Source organism: Acanthopagrus latus, chromosome 22, assembly GCF_904848185.1.
Source record: "Acanthopagrus latus isolate v.2019 chromosome 22, fAcaLat1.1, whole genome shotgun sequence".
Lineage (NCBI taxonomy): Eukaryota > Metazoa > Chordata > Actinopteri > Spariformes > Sparidae > Acanthopagrus > Acanthopagrus latus.
Genome location: NC_051060.1, coordinates 24,289,183 through 24,303,653, shown reverse-complemented (window position 1 = coordinate 24,303,653; position 14,471 = coordinate 24,289,183). Strand labels below are relative to the sequence as shown.

Sequence of the window (14,471 nt, the reverse complement as noted above, 5' to 3'; positions counted from 1 at the left end):
TGCATGTAAGACACCAGGTCAGTAGGGCATCATGTCAAGTCAGGAAAGCAGAAAACAACTTCCAGTTTAATATCCTGGTTATTGAAAAATAGTTGTTGACTTTCTTTTTTTTGCAATGTATTTTTAACCAAGGCATTAATAAGCCATGAGTTATGTAAGACGTTACAGCCGGAGGAGTCGCATTCAGACATAGTTTGAGACATCTCTTTATTTTTGTATTCAATCAAGCTGTGTTAATCAGGTTTCAGGTTTCATTCAATTAAGGCGTTTCCTGTTTACATTATGTAAGAAATCAGGTTAGGCAGAAGGCTGACCTCACTTAGGTCATCTAAATGAATGTAAATGCACTGCCAGACGGGACCAAGCTTCAAGATTGTTGTCAGAGTGAAATGTTTTCATCTTGAGTACAAACTTTATTGCATCTTTCTTTAGACGGCTTGTTTCCGGGAGGAGCGGGATGTGTTGGTAAATGGGGACTGCCAGTGGATCACCACCCTGCACTACGCCTTCCAGGACGACAACAATCTGGTAACATTCTTCTTCTTCTTCTTATTGTTTGTATAGTCCTGAGCAGGAAATAGTTGTTTTTTTTCCAGCAACCATCATTTCAGAAATCCTCCTGTTTAATGTCCCTCAGGGAGCTTTTACCCGTTATATATCTGATGTATCCTTTTGAGTAACACCCAACCATACTTCATACGTTTCAGCACATTCAAACTCGGTACTTTCCAAAGTAACAACCACAATCCTGTATTGTGTAGCTCCACCTGAGACTTTCACCGTCCAGTCCATATATAGAAAACTGCACCACCTCCACATGATGGCTGGTGACCTGCCAGACGCTGACCAGCACATTCACTTCTTACCGCAAAGCACAACATGACTTAGAATTGTAGGAAATTGGGCAGCAGAAGGTTACCAGAAAACACTTACACAAAAAGAATGAACAGAAGAATGACTCCTGAGCTCGCTGACAGGTTGCAAACCCGAGCTCTTCCTTTGCTTTCATTGACTGCTAGAGGCAATCGTTTGCTCTCAAACCTGACAGTCTGTCCTCTCCCTGTGACCCTGAGTTCAAATGCCAGGACTGCTTGTCATTCCATTTTCCACATTCTCACAACAAATGCTGTACTCCGGACACACCCCAAGGCTTTAAAAATATATACCGCTGCCTGTCCAGCCGTCTATTTTTAGGGAAACCTTCAGGAGCGGTTTAGGTGCTCGCCTGCTGCCTCTGTGCCCCCTTTTATAATGATACTGCAAAAATAAAAATGGAGATCAAAGTGAGGATGGTGGAGGAAGCTTTCTGATTAGTTCTTCCACTTTTGCTTTCCACAACTTGTCAGTGTCAATTAATTCTCCCTTTGTCTCCCTCTGTCCGTCTCATTGTCTCACTAGTACCTGGTCATGGACTACTATGTGGGTGGCGATCTGCTGACTCTGCTCAGTAAGTTTGAGGACCGGCTGCCAGAGGAGATGGCCAAGTTCTACCTGGCTGAGATGGTGCTGGCCATCGACTCGGTCCACCAGCTACACTATGTCCACAGGTGAGGAACAGGCGCTCTGTGTGTGTGTGTGTGTGCGTGCGTGTGTGTGTGTGTGTGATAATTTTTTTTTTTTGAAGAAGAACAGACTGAGCAGTCCTGGTGATGGATGTTCAGTGTATTTACATTATTCCTGCTGTGTGGGCGATTTTCCATCTGTGGGGAGCCTCTGCAGCTAAATGAAAATAATTTAAAACAGTGAAGAGTGTGTGTGTGTGCGTGCGTGTGCGCACATGTTTGTCTTCAGTCATCACTGAAGCTAGTCAATTCTGCTGAGTAATTATACAGTATATTAGTTTGTGTTCCTGTGTGTGTTATTATGTCACCCTTGCACATTCACATTTGAGGTTAGGTTTGTGAGAGTGTGTGTGTGAGTGTGTGTGAGAGCGTGTGAGAGTCAGGATTTCAGCACTTGAGAAAATAACCGCAGAGCTGGAAGAAGGGCTCCGATCTGTCATTACAAGTGAAAGTCCTACAATCAAAAACCTATTAAAATAAGATGAAGTTTTATCAGCAAAATGTACTCACGGCAGCTGTAATCAATATTTTTATAGTACAAATGTATGAAATACAATATAAGAAGACGTTTCATAGTTCTTTGGAAGCAGTGGGCAGATTAAGGTATTGTAGTTCTGGGGGATTCATGTGATGAAGGCGTTATGAAAAGCTGATACAGCAATTTGTTCTCTGCCAACAACAATTAGGGCGATATCTTCAAATTAGACATCTCTTACTGAAACATTGGCCCCACCATGCTCCAACCTTTTTACCGATGTAGTTAAAATATTTGGTACTGGCCATGAGGCATCAAAATACTACTCCCTGTTGCTTAGAAGATTTAATAGTCAGGGCTCTAATCTTAAATCAGCCTGGGAGAATGATCTTGAACTACCACATTCACAGAGCAGGAATTGAACATTTTAATGAACTACAAGAAAACATCACAGGAACTGAGACTAAGACTGATGCAGTGGGTTAACAGAGTATTCTGGTCCCAGGGTGAAATTAAGAGACAGAATTGCTGAAGTAGTGGGACGAGCGTTGGAACACTCCTGCACATGTTGTGGTCCTGAACTGTTGCACAAAAATTCTGGTCTGACGTGTATGAGAATATCAAAATGATCCTTAAATTAGACGTCACATTCTGTCCTAGCTTGTTTGTTTTGGGTGATCCTCTCCCTCTACAGTCTGTGGTTGCACCTCATGCAGACTGGGTTCAGACATCCCTCATGTAGGGGAGAAAACTTACTGTGACAGAATGGAAGGTGATCACCTTACTGCCAGCCAGGGTGTGGTTTTCTCAGCTGGGTCTTGTGGCTGTACTTGAGGACCTTTAGGCTCAGCAATCAGGTGGAGCAATTCTACCCTAAGTGGGTGAATTACATCTCCTTCATTTAAAATCCCTGATGTAGCTGTATCACAGTTGGTAGAGACCAAAAACAGAGCTGAAAGAGGGAATATTTATCCGAGGGGTCGGCCCCCTCCGAAAGGTCAGAACATAAATCTTAGGGCTTGTGATTAATGTGGTAGGAAGAAGGAAAAAGGAAGTTCTGCTGCACAAATTTATATTCATTTTTTAGACTTTTGTCTAACCTTTTTGTGAGGCCTCATTGGATCTCAAACAGTTGTTTAAATCTTTGGGGTACCTGCAAACAACTCATAGACATCTGAATGAGACTAGCCCAAACTACACGCTGTCCTTCTAAATGAATCCCCTGCGATCAAAGTTGGGAACCACTGATTAATTCTGTTGCACTATATTCTATTTTGTAAGTTTATCATATGTTTTTCTATACAACATCTTAGTAACTATATCTGTTATATCAATATAGTGGAGTAAAAAGAATAATTTCTAGTTCCAGACACTTTGTCTCATTCACTCAATTCACTCATTCAATCAGACTGTTCACACTCTGTACTTGAAACCAACCGTCTTATTCTCTTGCATACGTGAATGCCAAAAGAATGTTTCAGCTAAAAGAAGATGCCCCTGGGAGCAGGAAGTTGGTTTCTGCTAGACAGGAAGTGGTTACATCGGCACGCTATCACAATTACAGTGTTTCTTTCGCTGGAGGCTCGTAACAGCAATTTTGTTGAAGGGGGTGAATGGACAGACTGAGGCACAGATGAGAGATGGATAGAGAACAAGGGAGGGTCAGATGAAGGGTAGGATAAAGCTCAGCTGCTCGGTGGGAGAATGTCCCGGGTGTGTCTTCTCTCGCTCAGATCTCCAATACGCCAAAAGAAAGTCGGACGGAAAGAGACGCGCCGACAGACGACGACAGAGTGATAGAGAGATGTAGATATAAACATATAAGTAAAGAAAGGGAGTGAATGAGAAGAGAGTGGGGAGCCACTAATTGCATGGTGTTATCTGGGGGCCGTGGGTGGGGGTTGGCGGAGGCAGCGGAGATGGAGAAGTGGATGGAAGGGAAAAAGGGACAGGGAGGAGGGGACGGCACTGTTTCTCTTTAAGTCCCCTCGTGGATGCTTTGGGACAGTAATGATGGGGTATGGGAGGTGTGTGGGTGGGGGTGTGGCGCTGTTACCTCCTCCTATGTACCAACCCCCAACTCCTCCTTTGCTCTCTCTGTCTCAGTCACACACACCATCGTGAGAGATTTGTATGCTCGCTTTGTAGAGGGTGGAGACGGCCAGGCAGGTCCCCTGAGGAGGGTGTGTCCTGCTGGCTGGGCCCGTCTGATGAGTGTGCATGCACGTGCATGAGGGTGTGTGTGTGTTTATCTCAGTAATGATGTGCATGTGTGTTCTGTGTCGTTCCTATTCTCATGACTAAGTTTGAGGACAATGCATTAACCCTGTCATTTAAATGCTCTGATGTCCATTAAACCAAAAACCAACCACCCTCCATTCATTGCTCCCTTTCAGTTATCACACACACACACACACATAAATGGGCAGGTTGTGGTTGCAGTGCCATCATTTTATCCCTTCTTCTCTTGGGAATTGCAGTTTTAAATGGCCCGTGTTACCAGTTTCAACAAACAAAAAAAAACAGTTGCTCAGAAATGTAAGACGACCCTCCACCAATGTTTTTCAGAACATTCCATAAGGAATATTTTGAATAAAAACAGTAGTCAGAAACCTTGTTTAACATATGGTGACATTTAAATGAAAATTTGAGTGATGTTTTTTTCAGGGTCTCCACAGTACAGACTATTAATAATCAATTAAGACCAATTAAAGATCTTTAGAATTTTTTTTTTAGTGAAAATGAAAACTTGGTGTCAAAAGGTAGAATAACTAGTGATAAGATGTAACTAAGTTTAATGTTTATGTTCTTAAGTACAGTATTGAGTTGTACATATATAACTTCAGTATTTCCAATTTTTGCTACTTCATTCTTCCACTTCGATACTGTCTGGAGGCAAATACTGTACTTTTCACTCCATTAATACATTAATTTTAAAACCTTGAGTTTTTAGTTGCTGTGCAGATTCAGATAATTCAGTGTTGATCCAGCTGTTCCTGGTGACGATGAACTAATCAGATGGTGTGATGTGTGTGTTGTGTGCGGGACATTGAGCCAGACCACAGTGAGGGATGACGACAGAAACAGAGCAGCAGTTCTGTCCAATTCAAAGAAACATCTTCGAATACGTTTATTTAATCAGAATCAGTCAGAAAGAATAATAATCGTAAGAGCCTGTGGACAACGTAGCCAACATATATCTGTAACATTCCTTCACTCTGTTCATCTTTACACCCACTCACTCGTGGAGGCACTCGGCCTGTATTTATCTAGCTGTTAGCTTTTTTTTAGGTCCTCATCATGACATTCAGTTCCCCTGCAAATTCTTTGCTGCTTGACGGATTATTCATTCCTTAGAGTGTTTCAGCTGTTAAGATTTCTTTGAAATATATTTCATCTGTGGCAGGAAGACACACTGCACAAGCCTTGAGAAGCTTCTGTGTGTCATACTGGGCTAACTAAACACTTTAAGTGCCGACGGACTCACTGTAAACAGACAAGAAGTAACTCAGTAGCCTAGCAACCTTAGGCTACAAACAACCCACAATGCAACACTGTTGAATTAACAGACTCGTTCTGTTAGAGCAGTACATGTAAACGTCTAGTCCTCACAAACAATATGACCCCACTTTTCAGAAAGTTATTTTTGAGCGCGTGTGGCACATTTTATTCATCACATGTAGTGTTCATCAAGTTGTGGGTCAGGATGTAAAATGATCATGAGCTAATGTTTGGTTGGTTCCCCAGTAGGAGAAAGTAATAACATGTTGTGGGTCTCTGGATGGGGCTGGATTCTTCATGTGGTTTGCAACCTTTAAAAAAAAAAGAGAGAGAGAGTAAAAAGCGCTTACACACTCCTGTCATAGAGTCAAAGGAATATTTCACCGTTTTCTTGTCATTGACTGCAGCTCCCCGCCGAGACTCTTCCTGACTTTTAGAGGGCTCAAATGTATTAAAGTGTCATCCAAGACATAATGACCCAGACATGGTGTTTCATTATATTGACATTGCTGCTCCCTTATTTGTTCCTTTTGGCTGTTTAGTTTATGGTTTCAGGTTGTGTGTATGTGTGTGTAGCTCTCCATGTGTCCATTCCAGGCTAGAAACTAGAAACTATGAGGAAACTCAAGTGCCTATTGATGTGCAATATTGCCCTAATGACCTAAAGTCAAGTAGTGGTTCACAAATGTATATAGTGTATATTACATGTCATCATGTTTCCGATAAATTATTTGGACAGCAAATCAAATCAAGTCTTAAATCCACATTAAGGCATTTAAGCTCACGTAATGTGTTTCTTGTATTGTGATGTCCTCGACCTTTCCCCATATTAAATTAATGTTTGCAGTCCTGTTGATGCTGATGAAGTTGAAAAGAGCCCCGATGAAAGAAATGAAGAGCAGCGAGCCTTGAGGTCAACTTTCTATCCCCCCTCATCTGAGTCCCCCGAGAGACAGCGTGCGTTGGAGTGCGACCCAAAGGGATTCGTATGTGTTCATTTATTCAGTGGTCAGTGATCTGCGTGGCCTCCCAGTGGGACCTGACAAACCTTTCAATAGGCCAGCCCAGCAGGGCTTTGTGCTGCCTAGCACCACATCTGTCTGCCACGGGACAGCGTGTGTGTGTCAGGGCCTGAAAGAGGGATTCTGAAGGGGGGTTGGTACAAAGGGACCGCAAGAGTGTGTATTGATGGAGGGAGAGGGGGACATTTGTTGTGATCACGGAAAGAGGAAGATGGATAATGAAACAAGATGTCATGTGAGGGTGTGACAGTGAACATCTGTTCAGAATGAGGTGTTATTACTGTAGAGTACTGAGTGCTTCATGCGTGGGACAGTGTGTGTCTTCTCCTATTGATTGCTGCCTTTTGTGTTGTGATATTGATCAGGGCCATGTGTCTCTTCATGGCCCAGTGATGTAAGAAACAACAGGACTCCCTCTCTGTCACACACACACACACACACACACACACACACACACACACACACACACACACACACACACACACACACACACACACACTTAAACATCCTTTATCAAATATCTTGGGATGTTGGAGGTATTGTGAATATATTTTAATAGTGAGCAGGTGTTAAGGAGTAGATGTGTGTGTGTGTGTGTGTGTGTGTGCTTGTGAGAGTGAGAGAGAAAGTGTGTGTCGGTATCGAATGATGCCAGAAGTCACACAGGCAGCAGTTCCTTTGAACCATTAGTTGACAAATGCTTGGCTAAAGCCATGTGGACATGCCTTGTCTGTGCAGTTTCCAGTGTTGCTGCAGGCCAGTGTCTGTGTGTGTGTGTGTGTGTGTGTGTGTGTGTGTGTGTGTGTGTGTGTGTGTGTGTGTGTGTGTGTGTGTGTGTGTGTGTGTGTGTGTGTGAGGTGTTGTCCAGATGGCCCTCACAGATGGATGCTGTGGTCTTAGAAGAGATTACCTCCCTCTATTCTCGTCTCTGCACTGCTCCTTAAGACCGCAGGAGCCCTGTGACACAGTAGCCCAATTAGCTACCGGTATGCTAACTCGTGCAGCCTAGCACTAGCTTAGCACCACGACCTCTCTAGTTTTTCAATGTGTGGTAGGCTAAATGTTAGTCAGCAGTTGTGCGGTTAGCATCCAGTGATGGGAGCTGGGAGCTTTATGTGGCTTTTCTGACCATCACAGCAGTGAGAGTGACACAGATTGTGAACGACAGGATGATGTTAATCCAGCGAACAGAATATAATGTTGACTTTAGGTGAGAGAGAAGAAGAGGCCGTACAGTTTTGGATCATGGGGAAGAAAGGATGTCGAGACAGTTGCTGCTGAAAGGAGAGGGAGGAAGAGAGGAGTGGGCAGACAGGGGCTTTGCTAAATGGTTTATCAGAGGCAGCGCCAATACTCCCCACCTCCCTCACCCCCCCACCTCCCTCACCTCCCTCACCTCCCCCACCTCCCTCACCCCCCTCACCCCCCCACCGCCACACACATTTACATACACAATGTCAGGCCAGGGTCGACACACGCTGCCTGCTTTTTGGCAAAACTTTGGAGCAGATTAAAGCCTTCCAGCAATTGAAGCACCTACACACACACACACACACAGATCCACTTGTTCACAGTGTACTGCAACTGTTTTGCGGTTGTCATTTATGATTTGTCTACACTTTCCGTCAGGGTGCTCCAGGTCCTGTGTGCAGAGGGCGTGTGCCTGACAGGGTAACAGACAGATGCACTTCCACTGGGTAAACATTTATGTGAGATGTGAAATAGTATATCCACCTACCTGAAAATGTTATAACTCCCTGCAGATGGAAGATGATGAGATGGTTTAACCACCTGTGTTTATTTTAGCACAAGATACATTCTCAGCAGCACGTTTTTTATGGATGATGTTTGTCATGATATTTGAACTGTAATTGTTCGGGTCAAAGTTCACTCTGTATTTACCATTTTAATGTCCCCACGGAGAATACTTGTGAGTTTGGTTTCTATTTACATTCAGTGTTTCTCACCTAAACACATTCTGTGTATCCTGGAGGACTAATAAGTGCAGTCGGGTGAGTGGTTCAGAAATGTAAATGTAATTTTCATGTCGTCTGACACAGACTTGTGTTAAACTGCACAATACATAGTTGAAGTTTCCCCCCATATCCTCTAAACCCATCCAGCTAACCTCCTGTCTGCTGGATAATTGAAACACTGTTTTCCTTTCTCATTTAAACAGCTGCAAAGCTGATTTATGTTAAATTTTAAAGCTGTCCATTTTCATGCCTACCTTTATTGTGTTATTGCTGTTTCTTGGCTTAAAATCACCACCTGCATGTCAGAGAAAGAGTGTGAAACAGTTGGCAGTGCTGTGTATGACCACACCAGCATGCTCCTGCACTTTGAGCACATTTATCTGTTGAAACACATGAAACACTTCTGCAGAGCTCTAGTGGTCTAACCCTCAGAGCCAGTTGTGGCTGTTCTAGACAGTACTTGTGTTTCCACCGCTCAGAGTTTAATGTTATCATACCCAGGTTTGTGTCGTCTTGTTCAGGCCTTCTATGATGGCGAGGTTTGGAGTTGAAGGTTCAGATATAACTGAGCAAAGTAGAGTCCAAGATAAATGTCCTCTTAGAAACATTAAAACTATATCAGAGAAATTGTAATCCTCCGTCCTCAAAGTTTTATTCTCTCTTTTATAGTGTGACCTTGAGTATTCTTCGTGTCAGTTGTTTAAGTGATTTTGTGCCTGCCAAGTTCATATTACTCCAGCTTGTTGGGATGAATGTACGCTCTTGGGTACAGTTTGTGGTTTCCATCCAGAATGTTATGTACAGTCTCCACTCTGAGTAGTAATGTCCAATCTGGAATTCATCTGAGAGCAGTCAGGATCTTCACAAAGACTTGTAAGTAACCTTATGATGCAAACAGTGATTTGGCAATAGTAAGTGTCAGTTTATATACATACTATCTGGAGCACAAGTGTCATATGTCTATACTAGTCTCATATATGCACATATTACTTTAATCCATGGTTTTATAGGTTGGTGATTTAGCGGTGTGTGTGTGAGGCAGGGAGATAGCTCACCCTCCCCCTGCTGCAGCCCCATGAGATGGGACTATTAACACTACTGGAAAATGACAGCGGCTCCACATGTGGCTTTGAAGAGTTCTCTGGCTGAAGACAGACACATCAAAGGCATCTTCAAAACCAATTTATGTCTGCTCACTCTTAAAAGAAAAAAGTGTCTCAGGCTCGGGCAGCGGTCTCATGCATTTATTGAGCAGTTAACAAGCATTAAAGGAAAACTCAAAGTGGAATGTGGGAATTTCATGAGCTTTAACTGATTAGCTTCTGCTTCCTGAAGTGTTGTTATCCGGCAGACATCGATTGTTTTGGCAGCCAGTTTAAATACATTGGTTATTGTCCATCAGATGACACTGGAATTTATTTGTGACCTCACTGTGACTTTTATTAGACACAGCTCTGTTTGTGTCAGTCTGTTTGAAGCCAAGTTGAAAAATGCACACAGTTTAATGGCTGAATGGGGCGATTTAGGGCCATTGTCATGAGCAAAGACAGGAGGCTGAGGAATCTTACATGTATTTAGATTTCTGTTTCATCTCCTTGTTGTGTTTTATTCCATACACTCCTCTGGTGTGTTTGAGCAGGAGTTGGGGTTAGTGAGTCTGCGTTCCTGTGTTGGACATCTGGTTTATTATTTTAAGCACAGCCGTGCTCACACTGCTGCCCACAAGTCGCACCAGCTCAGCTCTGTGACCTGTGACAACAGTCTGACTTATTAGTTCCACATCGTCCCCTGTTCTGCTTTTTATTTGAGTGTATCTGCGTGAACGTATTTATGTGCCGTCTGTACCATGTGTATTGAGGCATGTCGTGGGTCAGTGTGTTGATACGGAGGCCTCAGACAGAGGGCTCGACGGGGTCTGCCCTCCAGGGAAATCACTGGAATGGTCAGACAAGGACAGAAACTATTTTTAGCCATGGTGGTGGGATGTAGTGACATCTCCATTTCATACCAGACCATGGCAGCCATCAGCGGGGTTACTGAGTCCAGTTTCATCATCATGGAGGATGTCATGCCTCTTTTCAATCTTAAGGTCACGATTTGATTCAGCATGTGATTCAGTCACCACCAGATCATTTGTTTCCATGCTTTCAAAACTGATTTACATTTTCAAGATGTTTCTCTAAAAACATCATATTTTTTTAAGCTGTGATTGTCAAATTGAAATTATTCCTCCAAAAAACGTAATAACATTTCACCAATGAATTAGGGACAAACTGTCAAACACAAATACTAAAATAAGAGTTGCAGTGTGTGTGTAGAAGTGAGGATAGTGAGGACGACATTGTGCCATTATCCTCCTCGCTGAGACTTACCCACTGAGCAAAGGTCATCTTGACCACCATATAAGAGGGACGGTAAACTGTTGTTATTGCTTTGCTACATGTGTTGTATGTCACACAAGAGACTGAAGCTGCTGGGTTCCAAAACACGCATCTTTTGCTTCTTGAGCCGTGGCATGCTATCCAAAATCACACATGGTGGCAGACTAATGGTGCTGTTGTTTGGTTCAGCGTAGCAAGACATAATGAAGGAGCATAGTTGCGGCAGTAAAGCACGATCTCTGTGTTTGGAATTAAAAAAAAGCCAATGACACCGACGCCAGAAGGTCACAGATAAAACAGAAGCAAGCTGTTGTTTCTGGAATTGCTCATGAAGCACAAGCTGTGAATCAGCCACCAGAGACCGGACTAGACCAGACCTGACTGTAGATCCACGCCAGGGATATACATTAACATTACACTCCCATGTAAGAGAATAGCACCAGCAGCCCAACACAAACCACCTGTCAGTGGCCACCTGTTAAACACAGGCTACTGGAGGAGCTCAAAGAACTACTTCCTGTCTGTAAAAATCCAGTTTACTAATGAAACAGTCAAAGTAGCTGATAAATGCTGCGATGATCCAGCTGCTAGACAGAAAACCCTGCGTTCCAGTGAACCCCACCGACTGGAATGAAGCCACAGTCTCACTATCGATATTATAAACACATCATCAGCAGTAGTAATGCAGAACAGATGCAGGTTAAGAAGGAATTCTACAGTGGCCACTGTGTACACATCTGTGAAGGAATGTGTTGTCAGTAACCCACCACCCCACCCAGTCTGCCTCCGCTCACAAACACAAACACTGCAGGAAAAGTGAACAGGGGAGTGAGTCTGTTTGGGACACAGGGTCTTTTTTTTTGTAAGTGGGAGTGTGTTTGTGTGTTGCATAATACGCACACACACACACACACACACACACACACACACACACACACACACACACACACACACACACACACACACACACACACACACACACACTTTCTGTTCAGTCAACTCCCACAACACCAGTCCAATTATTTCCAGTGTTTATTCTTTCTTTCGGTCAATTTGGAGTTGTCACGCTGCTGATAATTGTGCAGCGGAGTAATTACACTTGATTGAATCACAAATATATTTATAAGCAAGTTAAGACAGTGAAATTTCCCCCAGGTTATGTAATTTAATTTTAAGATAATTGACAGTTGCATTGTAACATGAGATCAGGCCTGTGTGCGAACGTCCTATAGATTTTGTTTTGTTTGGAAGAATCTCTTGTTTTTTCTTCATCTTCTTCACACTACCCTGAGGAATCGCTCTTGCAGTTTGTCTTCTTCTTCTCCTCACCCCCCATCGCCTTTTTTCTCTGTTTTCTTTCAGGGACATTAAGCCCGACAACATTCTGCTGGATATGAACGGCCACATCCGCCTAGCTGACTTTGGCTCCTGCCTGAAACTCATGGAGGACGGGACGGTGAGTTTTTACCACTCTGCTGCTGATGCCTCTTCTGGTCCAAAGCAAACATACCAGAGCTTTTCTGACCTCCTTGTCAACCCCCGGGGGTCTCCCAGGAGGCGTGTGTGGTTCAGTGGCTTGGCTGTGTCTGTACTTATGATTTGGGTATAAAAAAAGTTTCCCTCAGGTGTTACGTAAAAGAAAAATGACAGGATGAAATAGATGATCAAAGAGGGGCCTGAGTTTGTTCCACCAATGTTAATACAGTAATGAGGATGTTGGAACATCATCGTGGACTAAACCATCTACACTGAAGCTTTGAATCATGATGGTGTGTTTCTTCAGTGCTTCATCTGTACTGAAGCAGCTTCTTATATAGTATATAATAACAAAGAAAGACGATGCCAACATGTGATACATCAGACTCCCAACATCTGCTTCTTCTCCTCCACTGTGGAACTTTTGGCACTTAATCCTGACAGATGATTTTTACATCACAAAATTAACAAATTCACCGCTTTGATCTAAATTCAGGATTCAGAATCAAACGCACATTCTTAAAATTGCCTCCAAATAAGTAGAAACAGAGCTCGAAAAAATCTGTGTAGACGAGGTTTTTTCCTGTCGTGGGGGTCTGAAAGTTCAATATGCTCTTTGTTTGGTTGTTTGCTGTTGCTGGAGTGGTTGTATATTCATCTGGAATGCTTTCCCCGACTTCAGCCTGTCACAAATCATCATCTTTATTAGTCCCATTAGCATGCGTGCTGAACTTTAATACTCAAGCTTTGTTCTCTTCTTTGTGTGTCAGATCTGGTCTCATGTGAGACATTTTTAGGATGTTTTTGTTGATGTTATTTTACCCCCTGATAGGTTCAGTCCTCGGTGGCGGTGGGGACACCGGACTACATCTCCCCAGAAATACTACAGGCTATGGAGGATGGGAAAGGAAAGTACGGACCTGAGTGCGACTGGTGGTCTCTGGGCGTCTGCATGTACGAAATGCTGTACGGCGAGACTCCCTTCTATGCAGAGTCCCTGGTGGAAACTTATGGGAAGATCATGAACCACAAGGTGAGCTTACAGAGACTGAAGTTGATTTTGTTTTATATGAGTATATTTAGCTACTACACATTATCATCTTTTAATTAGAGTAAGTGACAAACAGCACACTGTTGCAGAGGTCAGGAGCATAATTACAGTTGATTAAAATGTTGTGCTCTATTTTTGGGAATTCAATCTGTACTTTTGAATAATGAAATCAAACTCCAGCACCTCTCATGGATACCCTCACATGTTTTTGCACAGGAGCGTTTCCAGTTCCCGCAGCAGATTACAGATGTGTCTGAGGACGCAAAGGATCTGATTCGTCGGCTCATTTGCAGTCGAGAGCACCGATTGGGCCAGAACGGCATTGAGGACTTCAAACATCACCCGTTCTTCACTGGTACAGTCCAACATCACACATGTCACCATGTCGTCTGGTTGGGATGTTCTTCCTATTTACAATAAAAATGTTTATTCGTTTCAGTGTATATTTTACTTGTAAGTGATCATATCAACATGAGAAGATCAGTAATCAACGTAATTTAAATTTGAGATGTCTTTATGATTCCTTTTGGGTTTTTGAAATCTTAACAGTCATTTTTACATTTTTAGAACATTATGTTTTTGGGTCTTGTTACTTGTACAAATAAATAAAATAAGCTATAAAGTATAACCTTACATTATAAACAGTATATACTGCATATATTGTATTATGTTAAGAAGGACAGTGGTAGCATCAGAAGATAAAAGCCTCAAAGGTAAATCATTTGAGTTTATATGAGATTCAGATCAGATTTGTGCTTATTGATAAAGGAGAGACGGATCACTGTGTTTTAACGTCGACCTCTTTTGTTTTCAGGCATCGATTGGGAAAACGTTCTGACATGTGAGGCTCCGTACATTCCAGAGGTCAGCAGTCCTACAGATACCTCCAACTTTGATGTGGACGATGACTGCCTAAAGAACTCGGTGAGGTTTTTTTTTAGGTATCAGTTGACAAATACGAATGCATTTGTTTTACAATCACGTGTTTTAGATGGAAAAATCTCACTTTTCTGTTTTTGACTCATTT

The 14,471-nt window shown here is 42.8% G+C and overlaps 1 protein-coding gene across 8 annotated transcripts in view; it reads left to right on the top strand.

Annotated features, from left to right (window-relative positions):
* The window catches only part of cdc42bpab (CDC42 binding protein kinase alpha (DMPK-like) b), a 72,591-nt gene that overhangs the window by 33,151 nt on the left and 24,969 nt on the right, over positions 1-14,471 (top strand). For all 8 annotated transcript variants that reach the window (XR_005072374.1, XM_037085642.1, XM_037085643.1 and 5 more), the window contains 6 exons: positions 433-528; positions 1,399-1,547; positions 12,280-12,373; positions 13,226-13,426; positions 13,661-13,799; positions 14,259-14,368. Coding sequence is in view for 7 of the 8 variants with exons in the window: in XM_037085642.1 (XP_036941537.1) it covers positions 433-528; positions 1,399-1,547; positions 12,280-12,373; positions 13,226-13,426; positions 13,661-13,799; positions 14,259-14,368 (789 nt within the window). In the remaining variant the exon portion in view is untranslated. The remainder of the gene's footprint in view (positions 1-432; positions 529-1,398; positions 1,548-12,279; positions 12,374-13,225; positions 13,427-13,660; positions 13,800-14,258; positions 14,369-14,471) is intronic.